This window comes from Thrips palmi, unplaced genomic scaffold, assembly GCF_012932325.1.
Source record: "Thrips palmi isolate BJ-2018 unplaced genomic scaffold, TpBJ-2018v1 HiC_scaffold_15, whole genome shotgun sequence".
In the NCBI taxonomy this organism is placed as follows: Eukaryota; Metazoa; Arthropoda; class Insecta; order Thysanoptera; family Thripidae; genus Thrips; species Thrips palmi.
Genome location: NW_023144624.1, coordinates 8363116 through 8387956, shown reverse-complemented (window position 1 = coordinate 8387956; position 24841 = coordinate 8363116). Strand labels below are relative to the sequence as shown.

Here is a 24841-nt window from a genome sequence, read left to right as displayed (position 1 = left end):
AGTTTTATACACACGATACGTGCGTGCATCCTGCAGACGACGTATCGTTTGTATAAAGCTAGCCGCTATTCGCACTCGCTACCGATGGCGGGAACTGCTTTGTTTGTTGTTGTGCCCAGCCCTAGAGGCCTCTAACCTCTACCCACTCTGCGCACTCTCTGTGAAAACGTCAGTGTCAAACGCAGTAGCATCTCCGATCATTCCATTCGCGATTCCAGCGAGGCGAGAAGCGAAAGTCGCCTCAGCATTGCTGTCAATCTCATCGACAAAGCCGCGCTCCTCTCCAGGTGCGTTTCCACCTCATCGGGCGAACCAGACTTGAGATCTGGATTTGAAAGTGTCATTTGAGTGTGTTCATCGTCTTTCTACTATGCGACCTGCCCATTTATGTGTAACGTGTTCTTTTCAGAAGTTACCTTCGGAAAGCTGTGGTCATGGACTGTTTGTCTGATGAGCGGTGAGTACTGAGAAAGCCACCTAGGATTGTCATAAGTTGGTGCATTACTCCATTATTGCAATGAAAGCTGAGCCTGTTGCTCTTGTCCTAGTTTATACCCTTCCAATTTTGACTCTCACCCTTGCCTTTTTGCAGCGACTTGACGGTGACCCTACCCGATGATGTGGTGGCTACAATTTTCTCCTTTATGCACCCAACTGATCTCGTCTCACATATTCCTTTTGTTTGCAAGAGATGGTATCAACTATCGAAACATCCTGATGCCTGGCGCTATGCTGATTTAATAGTTGTGCCCATCAGACTAATGGAAAAAGCATCTGTGATGACTACGGCTACATGGAATCTCAGCAATCATCTTCTGAATATGGCCAAAGTGGCTCCATACCTGCGCTCAGTTAACTTGAGTATGGTTGATACAATGTATCCCTGTGCGGAAAATGTTGTCAAGGTTCTGCTTAAAGGCAATACAAATGTCAAAAACTTCTACACTTTCCCCAACTGTACTAAAAAGATGCAATCCTACACATTGAAATTGCTTCGAAAGTTTGCTCCATCATTGCGCTCGATCAAATTTTCTTGTGGTGACGGAGATTCCAAGAAAGCAGCAACTTTCTTTGAAGGTGTAAATGAATTGCTTCAAATAATATCTGAAGCTCCAAAGCTTAACTACCTTGCCCTTGATTTTCGTAATTTAAACAGTTTCCGAGGATATGCTGGTCAACTTGGGGAAGGATGTTCTGTATTGAAAAAGTTTGAAGTAATGAACCATCAACCTTGTCAAGATAATATTATCCTGGATGTTCTGAGAAGCAAAAAGGATCAGCTTGTACAAGTTGGATTTGATTCAGATCTCAGCCAAGATGTGGCCGATGCTCTAAAGGAATGCCATGGCCTTTTAAAATGTCGCTTACTTCAAAAAAATATTTCTCTTGTTGAGAGTATGAGCCACCTGGATGCACTTGAAGTTGGCTTCATTGAAGTTCGTGCTCCACGTGATATGCCAGTTGATAGCCTTAAGTCCTCCAATATTTTACCCCACATTTCAAAACTAACTTTGAAGGGTAGCTGGACTCGTGGGCTCAATTCTGATTTAGTGTCGGAAGTGTCTACAAATACTATTGATGTATTGGCTCAAAAATGCAAAAATGTTGTTGTTTTGAATTTGGTTGACATCAACCTACCTGACTATCTTCTGAATTCGCTTATGACTAACTTCCCAAATTTGCGAGAAATATTAGTTGACTGTTGCGAAGGTATAACAGGTCAACACATAAAACTGTTATCTGAGTTGCCTACCCTGCGAGTGGTCACCATGTGTGATATCATTGTTGAAAGTGAAGAGGCAGCTCTAGAATTAGAGTCCGCTTTTGATGCATTGAGTCGATCTAAACCCTATGCTGTTCTTGCTCTTAGTAGTGAAATGTCTCCATTTGTGGATCTGGATAGTTCAGATGATGACGAGCTGGAGTATGATGAATTTGGTGACCCTGTATTTACGTACTATGATTATTTGCGCAACAAATATGGAGATGACATTAGTGATATGGATTTGTGGGCTCTAGCTTCTTCTGATGAAGATTGAAAATCTAAATTAGATCAGGATCAGTATACATCAAGGAACTCCTTTTTTCCTAGAACTGGTGTTCATCTATGTAAATATTTATCTTTTTGCCTTTTAAAATAAAAATGCATGAATCCTTTTGTTTAAATTGATATATTTTTTTATTGTTTCTCCCTTCCAACGGAACACTTGAGCGTCTCGTTTAAAGGACTGGCGCGAAAACAAGCGACTGCTGTGCCACCTTTATACACACGATACGTCGTCTGCAGGATGCACGCACGTGTTTGTTGTTTCCGCCGCCTGACTCACTACCGTACTGTCGCGTCTTTTATCAGGCGAGGGCTCCTGCTTTTATTTTCTGTGAGTGCCCGATTTTCATTCATTCAATATTTTGAGACTGCTACTACTTTTATGGTTCTTAAATATTTTGCTATTTTCCGACAGGTGGTATAGTATTCCACTGGATTCAGCAGCACATCAGGCACAGGCCGACAAGATGCTCGAACCAGTGAAACATATTTTATCATCAAAAAGAATCATTCTTGCAAGTGGCTCTCCTCGAAGACGCGAACTTCTACACAATATTGTTAGTTGATTCTTATTTTATCACGCCTCTATCTCTACCATTTGCATAGAAAAACTTTCAAATATGTTTTTATTTTCTTGCGCAGGGAATCAAGTGTGAAATAATCCCATCTACCTTTGAAGAAAACCTGGATCCTAAAAAGTATGCTCCAGATGTGTTTGTCACTGAAACTGCTAAATTCAAAGTATTAGAAGTTGCGGAGCGTTTGGCTTCTGATGTCAGGCCTCCAGATCTCATCATAGGCTGTGATACAACTGTTGCTTTGGGAGATACAATGCTAGGAAAACCAACTAGCTCAGAGAATGCATTTGAAATGCTGAGCATGTATGTATTTTTCTGTGCTTTACTCGAGACTTTATTGAGAGTTTCCTAAACTGTGAATACAGTGGTTTCAAGTAATTGTTTCTTACAGGTTGAGTGGTAAATCTCACACAGTTTACACTGGCGTTGTCCTCAAAACTCCTGATAAAACTGTATCGTTCTGTGAAAGCACCAAAGTCTTTTTTGCAAAACTAAGCCCAGACGTCATTAAAAGTTATATTGCAACTGGAGAACCCATGTAAGCATTACTCTTAAGTTATTGTTTATGTCTTTTCATTTCTGTGTAGTAAACTCAATCCTCAATTTCAGGGACAAAGCAGGAGCCTATGGAATTCAAGGAATTGGAGGTTCCATTATTGAAAAGATTGATGGTGATTATTTTACTGTTATGGGACTCCCATTGTGCTCATTGAGTAAATACATTTTGGAGCTATTGGAGGAAAAAAGGCTTTGAGTTATGAATAAAATATATAACTTTGATTTATTTAAATTGGTGATTCAACTTGTGCTGGTCTACATTTTAAAAAATTGCTCTCACATCATGTCTAGATTCTGGAAGAAGAAAGACATTTTAGAAAACTTATTTATGTCTTTCCAAAAATCAGTCTCATTCAAATTGTTATAATGCTCCACTGCAAGAATGTGGTGATGAACCACTAGGATTCAACTGCTCGTACTGAGAAAGTCATGGTCACTAGATCATTCAAGCCACATTCCAAAACATCATTCGGGCGAACAGGACCCACACCTGAGGGTGATCCAGTGAGCAGGAGATCACCTGGTTCAAGAGTCATGAATTGTGACACATAACTGATGAGTTGTGATGTGGAAAAAATCATGTCGCTTGTGCTCTCCTCCTGAAATTATGGAAAACAGGGGGTTTGTGAGTCTGAGAGGAATATAAGTAGCATAGCCACTAGGCATAAGCAGCTTAACTGTAATTTTGCACTATACCTGTTTAACATTTCCATTGAGCTTTAGCCATAGTTTGACATCATCAGGGTTCTTAATGGATTCTTTTGGTATGAATTTACTTACTGGGCATGCCGTATCAAATGTTTTACCAAGATCCCAAGGTGCAGACATCTTTTTAGCATTTCCCTAAAAAAAAAAAAAGCGGTCTTTTTATGATACACATCAACATCTCACATGCAACGCACAACCAAAGAAGACTTACAATTTGTGTGACATTTGTCATATCCAAAGCTAAGCAATAGCCTCCTATGTAATCAAGGGCATTAGCTTCACTTATTCTCTTACACTTTTTTCCAATGACAACGCCCAGTTCAACTTCATAATTGACAGTTTCAGCTTTTGGTACCTGTCAAAAAATAAAAACAAAAAAAAATAATCTGCCGTTTACTGAAATGTTTGTATGTGTCAACATCAGGCTTAAAAATTCATCATAGAATTGCATCTAGTACCTCAATAACTTGACCAACATTTATGTAAGATGAAGTGGCTTTCAAGAATATAATTGGTTTCGCTGGGTGAGGCACCTTGAGATCATGTGCCAGTGACCTGTTGGTTGACGAGGACAAAGCAAACATCAAACTTTGGAGAAAACGGAAGAAACAACTCAATTCTGTTCACTCACTTGTAATTTAGAGCAGCACCGACAATTTTTCTGCCCACTTCACTAAAATTGGATAGATGAGCTCTACTTGCCATTTTTGAAACTAATGATGAAGCCTGAAAAAGGACTGCCGGTTTGTTACGGAGTTACCGAGCCAGATATTTTCGGAAGGAGGTCCAAAATAGGAACCTTATCTGCATGGACTTTGACCTACCATCACAGGGTTCTTCTTCTTATCAAACGAAAACAGATGTTTGGGGTCGTCTTGTGATGCGTGTGTCGTCTGCTTCCTCCGGCTTCTGCTACCAGCTGCAAATACTGTACACTGCTTATTGGCAGTGTCAACCGTCGCAAACAACAAAGTCAACTAACCTAACTCTTGACGGCTAGCGAATACCTAGCACTAGGCATAGCCTATAACTGGGGCGGCCTAAGCTCGGTATGCCATGAGGAAGGCGACACGGCAAGCTCATGGTAGAGGGATAGCACCGGGATACGCGCCACGATTTAGCCAGGGGAGCCCCTAGGAGTCTGCCAATTTCGCCCATAACTTCTTTGTCATGCAAGATAGACCCGTAGTGTAAGCGAGCCGATTGTAGGCAACGCTGCTAGCTTCCCAATAAGCTAGTTTTCATACATGTGCGATAATTGCAGTGAGAGCTATAAGTCAAAAACAGCATCCGTGCCAGAGATCGTGCCGGCTGCCGCCTGGCTGCTAGTGGCGTATATCCCAGTGGCGCCCCTAGCGGTGAACGTCTGCAGTCGCCTTCCCTATTGCTATTGCGATTGCTATTGCTATATCTATATTGCTATTGCCAACGTCAACGGACCGAACGAAATCTGGCAAGGCAGTAAAACGCCACCTATTACGTCTCTTGCACCATCAGTCCACACCAAAACCGCAAAATGAAACCACACATAGGAAATGCGAGCGGCCCACGCACATAAAAACGGCACAAACAAATCCCTCAGTTTCGTGCTGGTGCGTTGGCCGGGTGATTCATCGTACTTTGGGTTCCCAGAACTCACAAAGCAGCCAACAGGGGGCCCGCCCAACTATTTAATGGAACTCACTAATTCCGCACTAAACCGCTATAAATACCTCACGCCACCTGAGAAACCACAAAGACATTACACTCACGATACGCATCCCACCTCTGCTCAAGAAACGACGCACCAACACGTCCCATAGTTTCGTGGCGGTGCGTTGGCCACGCCGAACAGACCTAACCTAACCTAAACTCTGCAAGAATCGCTACTCAGTTCAATTGGCGTCCGCAACGACGCGAGAGCGCAGCACCGTCGCTCCCCGATAGCGTGCGACGGCGCACCGCCATTTTCGAAACAGGTGGCTTGTTCTCTTCGTTATTAATGTACTTTCGTTAGATTCTATACTTTGTTTGTCTGTGACTTTATTCTCTACGGAAGCTATAGACTCCTAAGACCTCAAATGAGCGTGATTTTAGCAATTCTAATTTGTTAAATTTAATATTTAGCCACTTTTCCCCTCCTCCCCGTGTCAGCGCTTGGAGCAGACGCCACTGGAGGCATGGCTCGGACCGACAACATGCCAACTAGGTTAGGTCTGGACGTTCTCTCTCATTCTTAGACATTAGAAAGGCATCTGATACAAGACAGCGTTTTTCTACAACAGCGAGCAGCATTTATTTTTGAAAAGTCACACCCATTTTATTCAATCGAAAGCGCAATATACGAATAAAAGCACAAAATCATGGCCAAACAGAGAGCTCCAATTTGAAAAACCCGCTGCTCCGTCGCCCGCTATGTTTAGTTCCAGCTCAGCCACCAGAGGTCTCTGACTTTAGTTTGCGGACGCGAATGGTTGGTTCTAGGGGCCCGCCCAAAAACATACACCCCTTTTCTTCTCAAGCAACCAAAACATTGTTGATATTGACATGGCCTACTCATTTCGTCAGAATCTATTTGAGGTGGATGGACTTGCACTATGCTTCGATGTTTCAAGTTGTTACGATGCTGAGGAATTAGAGTCAATAATTGAGGTTAGTAATGTTTATAAGTTCTTAATATTTTTTTCACAAATCGTCAAATTAAATTTGTGTTTTTCTGTTGTTTTTTTTTTTCGTTTTTCTCCTAACAGTTTGGCGGTGGTAGAACTGACAAGAGGGGAGGCCAGTACACGATTTCATTTCATACAAGAAACTCTCAAATTGTCACCAGTTTTAATCCACCTCGTGATTTGTACTGCTCTGATTTTATACTCAAATGTTGCATCATGAATACAATCTTGCCGCTGAAGAAATACTTGTAAGTTTCTTTTTATATGTCTTTTTCCCATGTTAGTGAGTTGGATAATCAGAATATTTATTTTCATAGGCTGCAAGATTCTATGTTTATCAGTGATTTTGAACCAAATGATGTTCTTCTTCAGAAATTGACTTGGAAAGATGCTCAACGCCTGTAGTAAGCACACGTTTCAAGGGTCATGTTTTTAGTTTGTGCCAGGTACCGATGCAAAATCCTACATATAGTTTTTCATGTTCCAGTGCACTCCAAAATATTGCTGAAGTCAAAGTAGGGTGTGTCAAAATAAATGGCAAGGTTCCAATTGTTAAATTGGAGAACTTGAATGGTTCCAATCTTGAGAAAAATGATCAAAGGTAGTATTCTGACATTTTTTGTGCAAGTAAAAATTTATTGCATTTGATTGACCTTGCTCTGTTTCCAGAACCTTTCTCAGACACAACTTCAGCCAAAATGATAGGCAGAAAATTGTTGATTTTTTTGTATCAAATTCAAATTTTGTTATAAGTAACCAAAGTTTTTGGGAAAAAATGGCTGAGGTATGTTTCTTATTCTGATAATGTGTCATGTCTGCTTGCTCACATTTTCATTTTGTCTTATTAATTGTATTTTTGTTTTATGTTCAGGGATTTTCCGTTCACACATGGCAAAGTTTAAAAAATCATTTCAGACTTAAGATATATCCATACCTGAAGGATTACAAATTGTCTGATGAGCTTGTAGAGAATATCAGGTAAGCTTCGTGAGTGTTTTGGAGTAATAAATGCCCACCTGCCTGTTTATTGATATCTTTATGAACTTCCTTTTGTCTTTGATTTTTAGAACCCAAATGGAGACTAAAAGGAGATGTCATGTTCAAGGAATGAAGGTGAATGAAAACCTTCAGAGTGATTCTGATTCTGATTTGGATTTAAGTCGACCTCAAAAAAAAAGAAGATCTAAAACAATTGTAGTTTCGGATGGAGAATCTTCTGATGCATCAATTGAAATGGATGAGCAATATTCATTTTGTTCCACAGAAAGAGCCAAGTTAGGTAAAAATGGAACTTGTCAGCCTGATGAATCGTCAGAGGATGTCATGGAAGAAATCCCATCTCAAGAAGAGGAACATGAGACTGAAAATTTTAATGGGTCTTGTCTGCAAAAAGGATTGTCAGAAAATAGTAATTCTGACTCAGAAGAATGGAGTTCTCAAACTTGTAAATCACCCTCAAGTTCCAAGAAAAAAATCCAATCCCAAGAAGAGGAACTTGGATCTGAAATGAAATCAATGCAGGACATTAGTATTCAGTGTGATTGTGATGAGGCTACTGTTACTGATAGTTTTGCACAGACAGAAGCAGTAGAAGTATTACCTCTACCTGATGGTTGGGATTATCCTACTACCTTTGCTGATGCCCTTGAATTGATGAGGTCCGCAGTCGCAGTAATGATTACTTCAAAGGAAGATGTTCAGAGATCCTCACCTGATACTCAAGTGACTGCAGCTGAAAAAGTTAATCCATCCCCAACAAGAAGAACCAAGCATAACCCTTCAAAAGAAAATTCTGTGAGACGATCCCCTAGGCAGCAACCCAAGAAAACACGGTCGGGCTCATCTTTTTAAATTCAATAGTTTTCTGTATCATTCTGTGCCTCTGTGTCAAATACATTATTTTAACAAACTTTGTCACTTTGTCATCAATCAAAGTCATAAAAACAAATTTGTACAAAACGTATAGTAAAATGGAAGGTATGCTGCATTTTGACTGCTATTGTATTGAGAGAAAACAGTAAGTTGGCCATGTGTCATTTGGTACAACGTCTTCTTTGATGAGTTGGGTAACCATGAATGATAGATTTCTCTACGCGCACAGCACAAAGTCCTCCTCTGCGCCCTGAGACGGTCAAAACTTCATAAGTCTGTATTTCTTATTTTGAAAGTACCAATAGAGCTGGTTCATAAACATATAAACACATAAATGCCTTTACATTACAAGTAACTCTAGAGATATTTTGAAGACCCCACCTGACATCTCCTTGTTTTTGGTGTAAGCAAGGGCTTGGTCAGCTATGCGGGATTTGGACGACTGGACTGCACAGGTGGGATGAAAATTGAGGGGTTCAGTCGTTCCGGGTCCCCAGATCCACCCTGGAGCGTACTGCGTAATAGGAGTTTTGCCCCTGGGCCCCTTGTGGCTGGCTGGCCAGGGTAGGGGTACCTGGGGCCCACCAAGGCCCCCCGCGGGGTACACCTTCGGTTGAGGCGGGCCAAGATAGCGAGCGGAGTGGCGCCCCTCGCCCCTCTATTCGCACGTCCGCTCTAACGTCCAGTCAGGCGGCGGACGCGGCAAGGCCGGCGAGGCAGAGAGAGGCTGGCTGGGCTGGAAGCTGTTTCTTCCCTCAACGACCACCCAAGCCACCATGCGCACGTCGCGCACGTCGTGGGCGATGGGCTTCGCAGCCCTGTGCGCCTCGGCCGTGGTCGCCCAGCGGGCCGCCGCCGTCGACATGTCGCCGTCGCTGCTCGAGGCGCTGGTGTACGAGGTCTTGCACATCCCAGAGCGCTCGCCCCACGAGCCGCCCCACCGCACCGACCTGCTGCCGGAGTACGACGTGGTGGTGGTGGGCGCCGGCACGGCGGGGTGCGCGCTGGCGGCGCGGCTCAGCGAAGTCGCCGACTGGGACGTGCTGCTGCTGGAGGCGGGCGGCGCCGAGAACATCTTCATGGACGTGCCCGTGGCCGCGCACTTGCTGCAGTTCAGCCACGCCAACTGGAAGTACCGCACGCAGCCCTCCGACAAGGCCTGCCTGGGCATGAAGGACCGTCGCTGTAACTACCCGAGGGGCAAGGTAGGTACCCTGTACCCACCGTCGCGCCTCGACTCTGCAGCCTGCAACTAGAGACAGCGAGGTGCCGAGCGTTGAACCGCCCCCTGCACTGCCGCCTGCACTGCCGCACTGCCGCCGCCCGGGGCGCTGGTTGCTGGTTATCGCACCGGGCATTCCCTGGCCGGTCAGCGAATGCGACGGGATGACAAGGCGAAGGGTGCTGCACCCATGTGGGCTGGCTGCGGTGCAATGGCTCCGTCACGGCCCAGCCCCGGGCATTCCCTGGCCGCGCAGTTCAGTGAATGACCGATGGCACGGCAAGGGTGCAGCGGTGCAGCTGCAGCGGTGATGACGGCAGAGACGCACCCTATGAGCGATCAAAGTGGCGCGTTGCTTCGCACTTCGCAGGCTTGCGTTCGTTCAGTGTCGCGCGATGCGGTCGGGTGGGCGCCTGGGCCTGGGCTTGGGACTGGGCCAGGGCCCCCGGGCGAATACTAGCAGGTGTGCTGCATCCGCGGCATCCGTGGCCCGGATGTCGACCCGCGACCCGCCCTGCAGCCCTCGTGGGTTTGGTTTCGCGGCGGACATGGGCAAACCGATACCGATGCCAACTGACGGTCGCTGCCGCTGCTCGTCCTCTTCTCTTTCCTCCCAATCCACCTCCAAATCGACACGTTCCGTTCACTGCCAGCCCCGCGGTTGTCGTTATCCAGCACTCATCTGGCGCGGGGCGCAGCTCGAGTCCCGCCGTGGGCCGCGGCGCCGGCCGGCTTGGCGTGCGTGACGCGTGGGGTCTCTTGGCCGCGACTTGCGACGTGCCTGTGGTGCCCGCGCTGCCGGCGGGGACCGGCGGGGACCCCAGCGCCGATGCTGCGCGTGATATCGCTGCCGCGGGCTGCCGGAATGGCACGGTCATCCGCGGATGCAGAAAATGACCGAGTTTGGCGCCTGTCGGTTTGGAAGCGGGGGCAGCCCAGAGTTACGCACCTCGGGCAGTGATGACGTTTGTTCGGCACCCTCTGGCCATGCCGCCCTCACTACTGGAACGCTCCGCAGGTGATGGGCGGGTCCAGCGTGCTCAACTACATGATCTCCACGCGCGGGCACCGCGAGGACTACGACCACTGGGAGCGGCTCGGCAACCCGGGCTGGAACTTCGACGCGGTCATGCCGTACTTCCTCCGCCTCGAGGACATGGCCATCCCGGACCTGGCGCGGGACAAGGTGCACCACGGCGTGGGCGGCCCCGTCACCATCAGCCACGCGCCGTACCGGTCCGAGCCGGCGCAGGCCTTCGTGCGCGCGGCGCAGGAGCTCGGCTACCCCGTGAGGGACTACAACGGCGCCGACATGGCCGGCTTCTCCTTCCTGCAGGTGAGTGTCCGCGTGTCCGAGGCGTCCGAGGTCAGGCCCCTCGACGACCTCAGTGCCCCACCGCGCTCTGAAGGGCTCTGTGGACTGATTCCGGGACAGACAGGAGCGATGGAAACGACTGTTGACGGTGCCCCGCGCGTTGCAGGTGACGATGCGCAACGGGTCCCGCTGGAGCTCCAACCGGGCCTACCTGGAGCCGGCCCGACGCCGACGCAACCTCCACGTGAGCAAGGACAGCCGCGCGACCAGGGTGCTGGTGGACCGGCGGACGCGCGCCGCGGTGGGCGTGGAGTTCGTCCGCGAGGGCGCCAAGGGCGGCAAGGCCCGGCAAGTGGTGCGCGCGCGGAGGGAGGTCGTACTGGCGGCCGGCGCCATCAACTCCCCTCAGCTGCTCATGCTGTCCGGCATCGGGCCGCGCGAACACCTCAAGGTACACTACTTCCAAATGAAAAGCCGAAAGGCCGCCTTTTCTTGATTCATTCGTCTCTCGTTCACTGTTGACTCATTCTTCAGTCTGTGGGCGTGGCTCCGCTGCTGGACCTGCCCGTGGGACACAACCTGATGGACCACGTGGCTGCGGGGGGCGTCATGTTCACGGTGGACGCCAACAAGAGCTTCACGGTGAACCTGCAGCGCGTGCTGGAGAACCCGGCCCTTATCGGCCAGTACACCAAGTACCGGCGCGGCCCCATCACCCTGCCCGGCGGCGCGGAGGCCCTGGGCTTCATCCGCGCGCGCGACTTCCGCGGCGGCCGCGGGGGCCGGCAGGCCAGTAATAACGCCACCGGGTAAGTGGCCTGGCCTGTCTCTCTCGCCGTCTCTCGCTCTGTACGGAACGGCCCACGAGTGGCGAGAGAGACAGAGCGACGACAGCCCCGTTCGGAATCAAACGGCTGCTACGACTTGTGACCGGTGGTCGGTGTCCTCAGGGGGCACTTTGCCGACGTGCCCGACGTAGAGCTCCTCCTGGCCTCGAGTTCCTTGATCGACGAGCCCATGCTGCAGGACAACTTCGGCATCGCAAACGACCTGTACGACAAGGTGTACCGACCGCACGTTGGGTGAGTACAATGTACCCAAGTAACCACAAATCGTACCAGTGACGATCGCAGCACCGAGACTGCGGGCGGCGGACGAAGCGGACGGTGGCGGAGGGGTGGGGGAAGTTCAGCGCGCCCGCTTATTGTGAGTGGTTTCAGATTCCCCGCACTAGGTGGCGCGTCGGTCTAATCACGTCGCGAAGAGATGGATTTTAATGCAAAAATTAACGCATTTTAAGACTGTCTTTTCAAAAAATTATGTTACAGCGTCCTTCTACTCATAGTACTGTACAGAAAAATGCGTATCGTCGCGCTAGATGTTCTATTGTTTCGAAGTTACACTCGTACAAACTTTGGCCGCAACCGGTGGCGATCTCCGTTCTGTTCCCGCGGTATATATACGCTAAGGCGACCGTCCCCTCTCGTACTCGCTTCGGCGGTACATATACTAAAATTGGAACGATACAGAGAAGATTAGCATGGCCCCTGCGCAAGGATGACACGCAAAATCGTGAAGCGTTCCACATTTTTTGCCGACCCTGAGATCAGCTCGACTCTCTGACGTTTCCCTTTTTTTTTCAAGGACTGCTTCCTGTACCGTGTTCCCCATGTTACTCCGACCCAAGAGCCGCGGCCGCATCACACTTCGGTCCAGGTCGCCGATGGCCAAACCTCTCATTTTTCACAACTACTTCGACGACGATGAAGACCTGGAGACTATGGTGGACGGGGTGCTCGCAGTGCAGCGCCTGCTCGACACCAAGGCCATGGGGGACATCAAGGCCAAGCTGTTCGACGTGCCCTTGCCTGGCTGCGCCAAATTCCGGTAGGTTGTGTGTGGCTTTATGTCCGGCTTGAGGCTACAGAAGTCACCAACTTTTCGTTTTGTTCTGTGTGGCAGCTTTGGCACGAGGAAGTACTGGCGGTGCCACATCAAGCACCTACCGCAGACCATCTACCACCAGAGCGGGACGTGCCGCATGGGGCCCAGGGAAGACCCACGGTCCGTCGTGGACCCGCGGCTGCGCGTCATCGGACTGCGGGGGCTGCGGGTGGCCGACGCCTCCATCATGCCCAGCATCGTGTCGGGCCACACCAACACGCCGACGTACATGATCGCCGAGAAGGCGGCCGACATGATTAAGGAGGACCACGGCGTGCTCCGGACCAGGACGTTGTGAGTCCAACCTCCGGAGACATGAGGGTCTTTTAGTTGGCTGCACCTGCTGATGGCCAACTGACTTTACTGTGATTTTTTTAGTACAACTGATGGATGAGACTTTGGGCTCGTTTTTGAACTTTTTGAATCATCACGGCCCGTGTTGATGTATTTTGTTTAATTTTTAAAGCATGGAAATAAAGTTAGATACAAAACCTTTTATTTGTTTTTATTATCTACCTGGAGGGTTAAAGCAGACACCTGTAGAGCAAGTTTGGAACGTCAGTCTCCTTACAATGTGTGTATCCAGCTTGTGACTAGACTGGAGCATAGGGTGAAGAGGAACAACATCTCAGACGACCTTTTAGAACACTAAACAAATTTGGAAACCAGAAGAGGAGATCATTCTTTCTTACCCCACTCTACTGATTATGCATTCTAAAGTCGTGTCCTTTTTTTCGCACTGCTTATTTTAGATCAAATCATTTTTTTAACAAACAATAAATGAATGGACAGACTGACTAACTACAACCACAAGCAAATTTTCCAAGACTCTTCCCAGGATAGTTAGGGAAGACAAAACATGGGTCTTATTAGCAATCACAATGAGAAAACTGAGGTAATAGGGTAATAGAGCAAAAGAGACAAGCAGATGAGGAAGAAGGGAGGTGTCACCGGCTCACATCTCATTCCTCACAGCAAATATATGAGGACAATGGCACATAGTTCACAAAGCAATACAGAAAAACAAAACGTGAAGTAGGAAAACAAACAATAGGACCTTTCACCAACACTCAATTTACTCCTTTACACAAATTCTGTTCAGAATGAATCGGTCTTCTGAGACTTCACAATACACCTATACCATACACAAGTTGTAATTTCGAACAATTGATACAGGCAAACTTATAAATATGCACAATCAACAATGGTAACTCATAATTTTAACATAAAGATAAATTTAAAAATAAAATAAGCACTAACCAAAGTCTGTCAAGGTACACATCAGCACTGAACAGAGTATTTTTAGTGAGCAAATTCTGTACAAATTAACCAATGTCTTGACATAAAGAAAAAAAAAGCTCATTTGCTGTGTCAGCAAAAAAGCTGAAATGTCCCTTAAATGAGAAGAGTACCATTAATCCTCATCACCAAATTCAATGAAAGTTGAGCACTGCAGCAGGGAGAGTTGGGGTGAAAGAGGAGTGCGGAACTAGCTGCTTAGAACTTGAAGATGTGATAAATAATAGCAAGTACATTCATGTACATTCATGTGGGTAGAGAAATAAGCTCTGAAAGTGAACAGCATTTCCTACGTCTACCTTACAATAAATATCAAAATTGGACCTAAATATTCGTCTGCCAAAGAGAAGTGTAAAAAAAACAAAAAACAACACCTCACAGAGTATAGAAGTTTAATAATAAAATTAAAAATTCAGAAAAATGATAGAAAAAACAAGTTTTCAAATTACTTTTAATAAATAATACAAAATAAGCTGACAAAATATTGTGAAATCAACAGCACAATCATTGAAAGTCTGATTTCAGTATATTGAAAGCAAGCATTCCATTAACTATGCATTTTATTCATAAATCTGGAGCATCAGGTCCAAACATCATAGATCTCAGGTATTTCATAGAGATAGTGGCGAACCACTGCATTTGCTGTTACCGAAACCAATGACATGAAGTATCCCATATGAATCACAAAAATACACAAGAGGCGGTCTAAGTCAGCCGCCTCCTCCCACAATCAGGTACGCAGAACTTCTTGGTCTGGAATGTACATGCCCACTAGAAATATGACAAAAATTCCTGACAGGCCAAACAATGCTACAGTTGATGTGGCAGAGAACATTTGAGAAAAATTGATGCGTAGGTACCAAATGGCAGACAAAATCACAAAGGTCGAGATATACAGTACACTACTCATGTCCCACTCCCTTAACTCACCCATTTCTACTCCCCCCAAATTCACATCTTCCCCAGTCTGGAAAAAAAAAAGGATAGATAAGACTTTTATTGTTGATCATAACGATGGGAAAGAAATCGGTTAAGAATACTCACATTGCCATTGGCGGCATTGTCAACATTTTGATTAGTGCCACGTTGATTGTGAACCAGACAGTGTACAACACAGTTATCAAATAATCCATAATTTTGAAGAGTTCTATCGTCACTCTGTAAAACCTGACCGTTGAAAATAAGCCTAATTACTTTGCGAGCTGCCATTTCAACTGCAAAATTACGCCTGAAAGAAAAACATCAAATGAATCAACACTTTTATGTTAGTTGCTTTCTTACTATCAGAAATATTTAAAGTAAAAACTGCTCACCGTTTGAAATCTCCTAGAGGTTCTTGAAGCTTTCCTTGAACCATTTTCTGGTTGTCATTCAGAAATTTCAGTTTGATTCGAATATCATCACAAGCTAGGCAGGGGTCAGAAGAGCTTGATTCATTTTCATGGGAAGTCTCTTTATGTTCTATTGTTTCTTGAGTATTGCTGGAAGAACTACTGGCCACTGCACATTCTGGACCTCTTTCATTCAAACTTTCAGCTTGATTGGAGCTTGCATCTGTTGAATTGTCAACACCATGCTTTTCCTCAAAAAATTGCAGTCGCCTTCTTCTTAACTCATTTGCATTGGTTGACACTTCGGAAGAACTTTCACCCACATCTGAATTACCAGGCACATCTGAATTACCAGGCAAGTCATTTGACTCATTGATTTCATTAGAAGCCAGGGGAGCGCTTGCGGTAGCACCCTCAGAACTCTGTCCAGAACTTGAGCTGGGATCAGTTCCTCCAGCAGCTTCTGATTGTTGCTCTTGAGATCCATGGTTCTGGTTTTTAGATGCAGTTGAAGAAGTGTTTGGCACAGAAGTTGTTTCAGTGGCCACCTCAATAGTCGGAGTAGGATCTCGTTGTCCAGTGTCTTGTGGAGGGCTTGGAGCTATAACATTTGCTGATGTTTCAGTAGCAGCATGATGCCGAGGTTCAAGAATAAGCACTGTTCGGATCAGGGGCTGTTCTGATATACTTGTCGACCACCATCCAACAATGCCCAAAACAACAATAAGTGCTATGAGCAGGACATTAAAGACTTCATCACCAACTCCCTCAATGACTGGCATTGTGATGCAAACCTGAAAAATGAAAACAACACGTATGTACACGGAGGGTACTATAAGAAAAACCTATTTCTCTATCTAATTCTCATTGAATACTGCCCAAAGAAGTACTTCAAAACTGATTACTGCTCACTAGGAGCTCATTTGAAGTAAAAAGGGTCACCAGTGTAATGAGAAAGTAACTAAATAACTCTTTATCCATAACATTACAGACCAAGACCTTCAAACTTTTGACCAAAACAATATTCCAAGCAGACATCAATGACATATGGACTCTTTATGTAATTTTGCAACGTTAAGAGCAATTACTACGTATGAATGAATAATATGATTAGTACAAAGTCTTACGTGGGATCCAAATATATCGACGAAACGAAACTCTTGATCGAAGGAAAAACAACCCAAAAATAAATAATAACTGGCCCACTACCCGTCCCTTGAAGGACTCTCCGATCTGTTTTCAAAAGCAAAAATGGCGTTTTGCTGTGGTGACAGTGATTTCATCTCGTTTGAAAATCGCAATTCTGCTAGAAAATAGGCTGAATGCGCACACAAACATTAAAACAGAACAATCAACCAAAAGAAAACAATATTCACAACATTGTGAGAGGGAGACATTATCTTTAGGCCTAGCAGACACTAACAGGCGCGTTCTGGAACTCCCCAAAGCCGAGCTGGTCACTCTCGAATTTCTCACTCGCGTCACTAGCGCTCTAGTGCAGCGTCTGCGATCCGACGAACTAAAGAACTGACATCAACTGACACTTTGACTCATGAACAAGAACAAGAACGCAAGAACGCAACGCAGAAACAACCGACAAGCAAAGCAACAGTGCAGTGTGTAGAGTTAAATCCCTTTGTACGATGGCGGAATTTATTTCGGTGCCACTAAAGAAGCCGACCGATGTAGATATTATCAAACCACTTAAAAACTTAATATCCGCTTCTTTTAGTACGGCAGACAAGCCGGAAGATTATGGTGATGCGATTTCAGAACTCAGTAAGATTCGGAACAATGCCGTCTGGAGGGTATTCGAGAAGTACGAGAGCTCACTGGAGGTTATTTACATGTAAGTTTTTATTTGAGTTTAATGGCTCATACACATCAAATTGTCATTTCATCTACAGTCTATTCATGCTCGAGTTGGTGTGTCGTGTATGTTTGTTATGCACGATGACTCATACCTTATATCACTCACCAACCTTATCTTAAATTCTGTAGTGGCTTTGTTCCGTACATTATTTGTTGACAAGCTTACTGGTTGTTCAATGAGTTAAGAAACATGATTTTGTTGCTAAAATTACATCCTTATCGAATTATTATTTTGTTGCTTATACATATATAGTACTCCCCGTGAACTTCATTCAGAACTACAATTTTTGAAATTATCACACAGGTATTATGATCAATTGTGTGCCCTGGAGGCCAAAGTTCCTGCACATGAAGTTCAAATACCCTTCAAATGGAAGGATGCATTTGATAGAGGAACATTTTTTGGTGGTAGAATCAGCCTAAGTAAGTGCAATGTCAAGTAATCTCGTACATATTACATTGAAAGTATACCTATTAATATCTTATGTCTCCTGCCTTATTAAAATTCCAGCTGTGTCTTCCTTGAGCTACGAAAAAGTTTGTGTCCTTTTTAATATAGCTGCCTTGCAGAGTGCAGTTGCAGCGTCTCAAAGCTTAGTCAGCGACGAAGGACTGAAACTCGCTGCTAAACTATTTCAGGTATTCTTTTAATTAATGTAATTTTTAAGACAATTTTTACCTTTGGTGTTATGTTATCTTTAACTTTTACCCCCTCTTGTTTATGATTTTTTTTTCTTTTTCGTTTTATTTAGTTATCTGCTGGAATTTTTCACCATCTCAAGGGAACTGTGATGCTGGCAATCCAGCAGGACCCAACCCCTGATCTGAACCCAGATACCTTGGCTGCTTTGAGTGCTATAATGCTTGCTCAAGCTCAAGAAATGTTTGTCCAAAAAGCCATTCATGGTGAGTTCATGTGAAATCTATTCTAAATTCTAGTTTGATGGATGCTGTTCTGTTGCTTACCATTTGCCACTGAACTGTTTTCAGATAACATGAAGCCTGCTGTTATTGCTAAGCTTTGTGCTCAATGCGAAGAATATTATTCTGAAGCCATGAAAGCCATGCAGAAGGAACAATTAAAGCCTTTGTGGGAACGAGAATGGATTTCTCTGGTGAGTGTGCTTCATGTTTCTGAATCTTCCGTAACCAGGATACAGGATACTAATGAAAGATGAAATGTTTCTTCTCCAGATTGCTGGAAAACAAGCATCTTTCCATGGTTTGACTGAGTACTATCAGGGATTAGTAGCCCATGAGAACAAAGCTATTGGTGAAGAGATCTCTCGCTTGGAGGTAGTTAAAATTTTCATTGACTACTCTGAACACTACCTGCATAATTCTTTTTGCCGATGACATGTATGTCACTCCCTTTTTCCAGAAAGCTGTGGAGTTGTTAAAAGCTGGTCAGCAACGTTCGGGTCACCCTTCTCTCTTTGAGGAACTTACCAACAAGGCTACAAGGGCTCTAAACGATGCCAAAAAAGATAATGACTTCATTTACCATGAGCGAATTCCTGACTACAAAAATTTGCCACCTGTTGCTAAAGCTGCTATTGCGAAAGCCCTTCCTTTACCTGAGCGACTGAGTCATAACTTCAAAGGTAATTTTTTAATTGCTTGCTAAGCAGTCAATTGAGCTACTATTTACCTAGTCTAACTGAACAATGGCCCACTTTTTGCAGATCTATTTGAGAACCTTGTACCTGTCACTGTTCACCAAGCCATGGCTGCATATGATGTTCGTAAGTCAGAAATAGTGAATGGGGAAGTGTCCAAGTTGAGAGATGCTACCAATATGTTAAACAGGTGAGACCATTGCTCTTCCCAGTAACTATATCAAACAGTGACTTAATTTGTCTTACATTAACCTTTCTCGCAGTATTCTTGCATCCTTAAACTTACCGGCAGCTCTTGAGGAAGAATCGGGCGCAGCTGTTCCCCACTCCTTGGTTGATAAATCAAATGCAGTGATTGCCTTGGGTGGCGTGACTGCACTTCAAAATCAAATTACTGATCTTCCTGAACTTTTGCAAAGAAATAGGGACATTCTTGTAGAGGTAAGTTATCTGTTCTTGTTAGTCACCCTCCCTTTCTTGTTACCTCAAAGATCCTATTTAATGCAATATTCTGTCTGTAGGCTGAAAGATTGCTCAATCAAGAACAAGAGCAAGACGATCAGCTTCGTGAGCGGTTCAAGTCATGGAACCGCACTCCATCTGTTAAGCTGACGGAAACATTCCGTGCCAACTTGGCTAAGTATAGGGAGATCATAAACACTGCTGTTCAGTCAGACAAGGTTGTCCGTGAGAAATTCGACACCCATGTGAAAGCGATGGAGTTACTGTCTGGAGGCGAAAGTGCGATGAGCGAAGCTCTACCAAGTGGCAGTAGTGGTGGTGTTAGTTCAACTAGTGCTGCATACCGCAGGCTCAAGGAACTCATGGAAGATGTGTGTATTTTTCTTAAAATTTAATCAAGTTGGCTTGTTTATTTTATCTTCTTTGTTCAAAATGTTTCATTTGTGCTGCTAATTTTATGGTCGTAAATTATTTTAGGTGGAGGTTATTAAGGCAGAGCGGGCTGCAATTGAATCAGAATTGAAATCAGCAACCATCGATATGAAATCAACATTTTTGTCAGCTTTAGCTCAAGATGGGGCTATCAATGAAGCCGCCATAAGCATGGAGAGTCTTGGCAGGGCTTTCAGTCCCTTGCAACAGCAAGTGAAAGATTCATTGCAACGTCAGGAAAGACTCGTTGCTGAGATTCAGGTATGACATGCCTGTTTGTCATTTATGGCCACAATTTGGTTAACTATTTTGCTTATCCTAATCCTCATTCTATGTGTCTCACAACAAAATTTGATTTGATTTCAGACCAAAAACAATGAGTTTGTCCTTGAGAAGAACTCTGCAGGAGGAGCTTCTCAACACAGAGAGCAAATGCTGATGCAGTTAGCTGCTGCACATGATGCATTTATGGAACTTCAAAGCAATTTGAAGGAAGGAAATAAATTTTACAATGACCTCACCCAGGTATGAGCCGTTTTGTTGCTCAATATAATTTTCACTGATATTCAGACAAGCTAAAAATGTATTTCTAACACAACTTTGAATCTGTTACAGCTCCTTGTGGTCTTCCAAAACAAGATTTCTGATTTCTGCTTTGCTCGTAAGACAGAAGTGAATGAACTTGTAGAGAATATTGCAAATGAGAAGCCAGGTGAAGGAATTTCAGGTATGAATTTTCATCAATAATAAATTAGGATAACTTAAAAAGTTTTGCGCTAAGCTGGTTAATTATTTATCCTGAATTTTTTGAATTCTCATGTTGTAGATGCCAAGAAGGCTGCCCCACCACGTCCTCCCCCGCCAGCATCTTCCCCCAGTTCTGCACCAGCTGCTCAGCCAGGACCTTCATCTGCTGGGCCCCAACTTCCATACCCAGCATATCCTGTCGGAATGCCTGTCCCTTATGGGGCTTCAAACAACATGCCATACCCCACGTATGTGCCTCCACCCATGCCCCAGAGCTACAACCCCTATGCCACCATGGGCAACGTGCCATACCCCCAGCAAGGTGAGAACAGCCAAGTGCCTCCACTGCCAAGTGCCACTGACCTGGCCCAACCTTGTTCCAAACATGGAGGGGATAGAACTCCAGCTGCACCCGACTGCACTATTTGCTGAAGAGTAGCTAGCTTTGACACTATTTTTCTTCTTTTTTTTTCCTTACGCTTTCATTGCACTTGCACTGATTTATGCTCTTGTGTAGTATTGGACTTATCGATAAGCTTCCCAATGTTATCATGTACATATATCACGTATAAGCGTTTTGTTTTAATCTCATGTTACAGTTGTGTTATCTTTTATATTTTTTTCTTGGATGTTGTTTGTGCTTGTCTCCTTGTTCTGTGATTGAACCTTCTTTTTGTTTTGTTTTTGCCCTTTTGTGTATGTACTTGAAGCTATGTATCTGTGTTTAGTAGCACTTGCTTTAGCTTTTTATTTTTTATGCGTGCTTTAGAGTTGGGCAAAGATTAAGAAAAATCAGATTGAGGCAGTTCTTGCATGGTCACTCTTGACTTGATGCAGTTGACCTCTTCTATTTTGTTTCATGAAGAAAATATTTGTGACAAAGGAATCTCATGAAGTTAATTTTTAGGTTTCCATTTAAACTTGTTGAGAGTTTTGCCATTTTTATCAGGAATAATAATTATTGAAGCACACATTACATTGTAAAGAACAAATTACAATCTCATTTGTGTACTGCCCAAGCTTCTGCTTACTACTTAGTTTAGCTACATACTTGTTATGTCGAAACTCTTCTCCTTATTTTTTCTTCTGTTCTTTGTTTACAATCTTAGAGATGTTGCATCACTTTACTTTTTTTTTGTTAGTTACTTTAATCATTCTCTCCAACTTTTGTGTGGTCAAAAGGATAATCAATCTGATTTGTGGCCATTTTCCTCTCCCCGTGATTGATTCTATATATATTCTTTGCTATCAATAAAAAAAAATCAACTACTTGAGCATTGTGCTCTCACATACATGCTTCACCTTTTGAAAATTTGACCAACCACCTTATAGTTTAGAACGTATTTTGTGATTTATTTCTTAAGTGTGTGATTTAATGTGAATTATCATAAAATTTTAATTTAGAAGTACGTTTGTTTTATTTTCTTATTTTTGTCCCTTTTCTAATAGTTTCTGCTAGCATTGGGGGATACACAGACATTCATTTGCTTAAATTCTGAAATTTATGTCTACATGTTACGTTAAAAGTGAGTTTTCCTCTTTTGTTGTAGGATATGGGTACCCTATTCCATCTCAACCGCAGTACCCAGGTTATCCTCCATATCAGCAAATGCCCCCTCACCAGATGCCTCCTCAAAATCCACATCCGTGGTAGAAGTTTTCAAGCAATGCTTTCTTATCAGCCTATCAGTATCAGTCATTCATGTTTCATTGACATTCAACAAATAGTAAAGTCACCAAAGATTCTAAATGAAAATGGAGATTTTGTACCTTTTCCAAAAAAAACCTTTGGCAGCCTAAGCCAGGGCTTTGTTTCCACCCGACTTGATTCATTTTATCATTCTTTAAATTTTCTTCTCTTGAGATGATAGTTGTTTTATGGGTGCTATCTTAGATAGTGGCTTGATAATAAGAATTCTGTTTGGCATTTGATGATTCTTCCATTTTGCTATTATTATAATCACAATTAATATGTTGAAGCGTATTGTACATCTTAAATTGGAGAAAGGATACTATAACCCTTTAGTTATGTGCAGACTCACAGTCATGACATATAGAATCTTAGTTTTAAATTATGTGTAAGTGATAAGCTACTATGTGCTCTATTTTTGTTGTAGCTATTACACGAATTACTTCAAAAGACTCTCATTGATTAAATATGATAGTAATGCCACTATGAAGAGGTTGCCCTCATCCAAATGTTGATGCCCTTTTTGTATGTTTGTATACTAGTTGACTGCATTGTTCAATTGGCATGTTCAGAAATATTTGAAAGTTTCTGCTTTTAACTGTGCCTTAACCATCTGGAAGCCTACATTTGCACTCACTAATTAGGTTTTTTATTGCCTCTTGGAAAAAGTTAAGTTGAGGGGCTTATCTACAGTTCATTGAGACTGTACTGTGCTTGCACGTGCCACCCTAGATCTATTACTACTGATAATGAATCACAAATACAGGGAATGGTGTGTAAGGGATCAATTTTCAGTTCATTGAAGACTGAACTGTGTTGATGGAACCATGAGATCTGTTATCTGTAGTTAAATGTGCAGATTATATTTTTGAAGTTTACCATATTAATGTTGAAAGTCTCAGCAACATCACCCAGTACTGGATTGCGGTTGTATATTAATTTGCATTTATAATGTCTATGTTTTGAGGCAGGAGGGCAGAATACAATTTTTTTTTTAATCCTTGTGTTGCAATGAGGAAGAAGCATGTTATAGATGTACAATTTTATGAAATGTTGTAATTTTTAGGGTGTTACTTTTTATTATCTGTATTTGGGTGACGATTGTGCAAGGTGGAAGTGATTTTTGCATTCGTTTATTTAACAATATTTCTATTGATTTTTAAAAAATTCACTGTTAAACCACTCATGCTCGATTTAACTGCAAAGTAAGCCCAACTATGCTTTAATTTGTTGTGAGCAGATCTTAGTATGAACAAAATATGTTTACTGTATAAAAAAATCAAATAAATAAGCAAATACAAAAGCAATGCCGCATTTTCTTGAATGTCCTCACCTCTTCCCGCCCCTTTCCCTGTTAGGCGAGTCCATCCTGTTCTTGCAAATCGCCATCATTTTGTGTCGAGTGGCGAGTAACGAGGCCCTTGGCGGCCCGACTGCGCGCCCAGAGCGCCCAGCCCAGAGGGCCCAGAGAGGGCGCTGCCTCCCTTCCCTTCACCCTTTGCCGCAGCCTGCCCCTCCCCCTCCCTCCTTCGTTTATCGGTGCGGCGACTCCCGGGGAGGGACAGGGAAGGCCCTTGCGGTCCGTCTGGCCTTTTATTTTTCGCCCTCGCGCCTTTTCCGTACGAGTCCCAGTGCTGCTGTGCGACACAGCCGTGCCCGGAAGTGTGGAGGCGGCGGGAAGTCGCGGCCGGCGGGGCGGGGAGGGTGGGAGGACCGCGATGATGAGCGCGACGCGGCGCGACGTCCAGTTGAGTGAGAGGAGTTTACTTGCTCGCGGCCTTCGGGCTCAGGTCTAGCAGCGGGTGGAGTGCGGGCCGCGGCCGCAGCACAGCACAGCACCCGGCCGGCCGGACCCTCAGGACCCTCAACCAATGGGAGCGCGTCGCGGGGAGCGGCGGCCAATGGGGGCGAGCGGCGGGGCTGCAGGCCACGCCCACCAACCCCCTCGACCTCCAGTCGGCGCGCAGCGCGCAGCGGCCGCGGCGTAGCTCGCGTAGCTCCCAGTCCCCACTTTGGACAAACAGCCCTCCAGCGTGGCGGCCTCGCGGGCAGGGGAGGGGACACTCTGGACCGGAAGTGGGAGGGAAAGGGTTAAAATAGCGTGATTATACGGAAGGAGTCCGAGTCCGAGCGGGCTGCATGGACGAAGGGACGGCTAGGGATGCCAAATTTGCAGGTCCATTTCTGTACGACTCTTGCGCGCCCGTTTTGAAGCTCCTGCATTTTTTTTTGCGGGGACATGGAGGAGTGCCTGCGACGAATGACGCGTGTGGTGCTCGGCGGTCGCAGACTGAATGAGACGCATCTTTCTCCGCAAGAAACATTAAAGAGCACCGACGGTCCTGCTCCGGAAGTGGAGCGACACAGGTGGAACACGTCGAAAGATCGACAGGTAGACCAAGGGAGACGAGAGGGAGATAAGCTTGTCCGAGCCGAGGCCGGCCGAGGCGGTGGGGTGGGGTTGGCGCCGGGGGTGGAGCCGGGGGTGGGGTGAATG

General features: G+C 44.8%; 7 protein-coding genes and 1 non-coding gene across 11 annotated transcripts; 6 read left to right on the top strand and 2 right to left on the bottom strand.

The window, feature by feature from the left end:
- The first annotated feature begins 95 nt into the window (after nucleotides 1–95).
- Nucleotides 96–2166, top strand: LOC117641144. Of its 2 annotated transcripts, none has more exons than XM_034378266.1 (3): nucleotides 96–287; nucleotides 413–457; nucleotides 593–2166. In XM_034378266.1, the coding sequence occupies exons 2-3, from the start codon at nucleotides 435–437 to the stop codon at nucleotides 2037–2039; spliced, it is 1470 nt and encodes a 489-aa protein (XP_034234157.1). In that variant the 5' UTR covers nucleotides 96–287; nucleotides 413–434; the 3' UTR covers nucleotides 2040–2166. The 2 variants fall into 2 exon arrangements, with proteins under 2 accessions (XP_034234157.1, XP_034234156.1); XM_034378265.1 differs by having other exon boundaries at nucleotides 97–287; nucleotides 410–457.
- Nucleotides 2167–2242: 76 nt separating this feature from the next.
- Nucleotides 2243–3415, top strand: LOC117641150 (dTTP/UTP pyrophosphatase). Its single transcript, XM_034378284.1, has 5 exons — nucleotides 2243–2378; nucleotides 2463–2604; nucleotides 2690–2928; nucleotides 3017–3163; nucleotides 3235–3415. The coding sequence occupies exons 2-5, from the start codon at nucleotides 2515–2517 to the stop codon at nucleotides 3377–3379; spliced, it is 621 nt and encodes a 206-aa protein (XP_034234175.1). The 5' UTR covers nucleotides 2243–2378; nucleotides 2463–2514; the 3' UTR covers nucleotides 3380–3415.
- LOC117641147 (acylpyruvase FAHD1, mitochondrial-like) lies at nucleotides 3381–5531 on the bottom strand. 2 transcript variants are annotated; one of them, XM_034378272.1, is made up of 7 exons: nucleotides 5446–5531; nucleotides 4716–4819; nucleotides 4523–4617; nucleotides 4350–4446; nucleotides 4103–4246; nucleotides 3880–4026; nucleotides 3381–3782 (listed from the first exon to the last, which is right to left on the bottom strand). In XM_034378272.1, the coding sequence occupies exons 2-7, from the start codon at nucleotides 4716–4718 to the stop codon at nucleotides 3582–3584; spliced, it is 687 nt and encodes a 228-aa protein (XP_034234163.1). In that variant the 5' UTR covers nucleotides 4719–4819; nucleotides 5446–5531; the 3' UTR covers nucleotides 3381–3581. The 2 variants fall into 2 exon arrangements, with proteins under 2 accessions (XP_034234163.1, XP_034234162.1); XM_034378271.1 differs by lacking the exon at nucleotides 5446–5531 and adding an exon at nucleotides 5139–5196.
- LOC117641143 lies at nucleotides 4730–8452 on the top strand. The gene is made up of 8 exons (XM_034378264.1): nucleotides 4730–4898; nucleotides 6367–6522; nucleotides 6621–6787; nucleotides 6857–6943; nucleotides 7027–7140; nucleotides 7209–7323; nucleotides 7411–7517; nucleotides 7607–8452. The coding sequence occupies exons 2-8, from the start codon at nucleotides 6418–6420 to the stop codon at nucleotides 8388–8390; spliced, it is 1479 nt and encodes a 492-aa protein (XP_034234155.1). The 5' UTR covers nucleotides 4730–4898; nucleotides 6367–6417; the 3' UTR covers nucleotides 8391–8452.
- A 735-nt stretch (nucleotides 8453–9187) lies between these two features.
- Nucleotides 9188–13384, top strand: LOC117641167 (glucose dehydrogenase [FAD, quinone]-like). Its single transcript, XM_034378305.1, has 7 exons — nucleotides 9188–9616; nucleotides 10652–10969; nucleotides 11115–11399; nucleotides 11483–11757; nucleotides 11899–12030; nucleotides 12593–12835; nucleotides 12911–13384. The coding sequence occupies exons 1-7, from the start codon at nucleotides 9188–9190 to the stop codon at nucleotides 13188–13190; spliced, it is 1962 nt and encodes a 653-aa protein (XP_034234196.1). The 3' UTR covers nucleotides 13191–13384.
- On the top strand, nucleotides 12434–12540 carry LOC117641910. Its single transcript, XR_004587520.1, has one exon. It is a non-coding gene; the product is annotated as a U6 spliceosomal RNA (small nuclear RNA).
- On the bottom strand, nucleotides 13383–16941 carry LOC117640909 (transmembrane and ubiquitin-like domain-containing protein 1). The gene is made up of 4 exons (XM_034377903.1): nucleotides 16650–16941; nucleotides 15505–16316; nucleotides 15236–15419; nucleotides 13383–15158 (listed from the first exon to the last, which is right to left on the bottom strand). The coding sequence occupies exons 2-4, from the start codon at nucleotides 16302–16304 to the stop codon at nucleotides 14922–14924; spliced, it is 1221 nt and encodes a 406-aa protein (XP_034233794.1). The 5' UTR covers nucleotides 16305–16316; nucleotides 16650–16941; the 3' UTR covers nucleotides 13383–14921.
- Nucleotides 16942–17041: 100 nt separating this feature from the next.
- Nucleotides 17042–22459, top strand: LOC117640908 (programmed cell death 6-interacting protein). 2 transcript variants are annotated; one of them, XM_034377901.1, is made up of 15 exons: nucleotides 17043–17371; nucleotides 17699–17817; nucleotides 17906–18033; nucleotides 18147–18300; nucleotides 18385–18509; nucleotides 18589–18690; nucleotides 18776–18998; nucleotides 19080–19203; nucleotides 19277–19454; nucleotides 19535–19846; nucleotides 19953–20168; nucleotides 20274–20432; nucleotides 20523–20634; nucleotides 20734–20976; nucleotides 22205–22459. In XM_034377901.1, exons 1-15 carry the CDS (start codon nucleotides 17166–17168, stop codon nucleotides 22306–22308), a joined length of 2505 nt encoding a protein of 834 aa, XP_034233792.1. In that variant the 5' UTR covers nucleotides 17043–17165; the 3' UTR covers nucleotides 22309–22459. The 2 variants fall into 2 exon arrangements, with proteins under 2 accessions (XP_034233791.1, XP_034233792.1); XM_034377900.1 differs by lacking the exon at nucleotides 22205–22459 and having other exon boundaries at nucleotides 17042–17371; nucleotides 20734–22063.
- Nucleotides 22460–24841: the final 2382 nt, after the last annotated feature.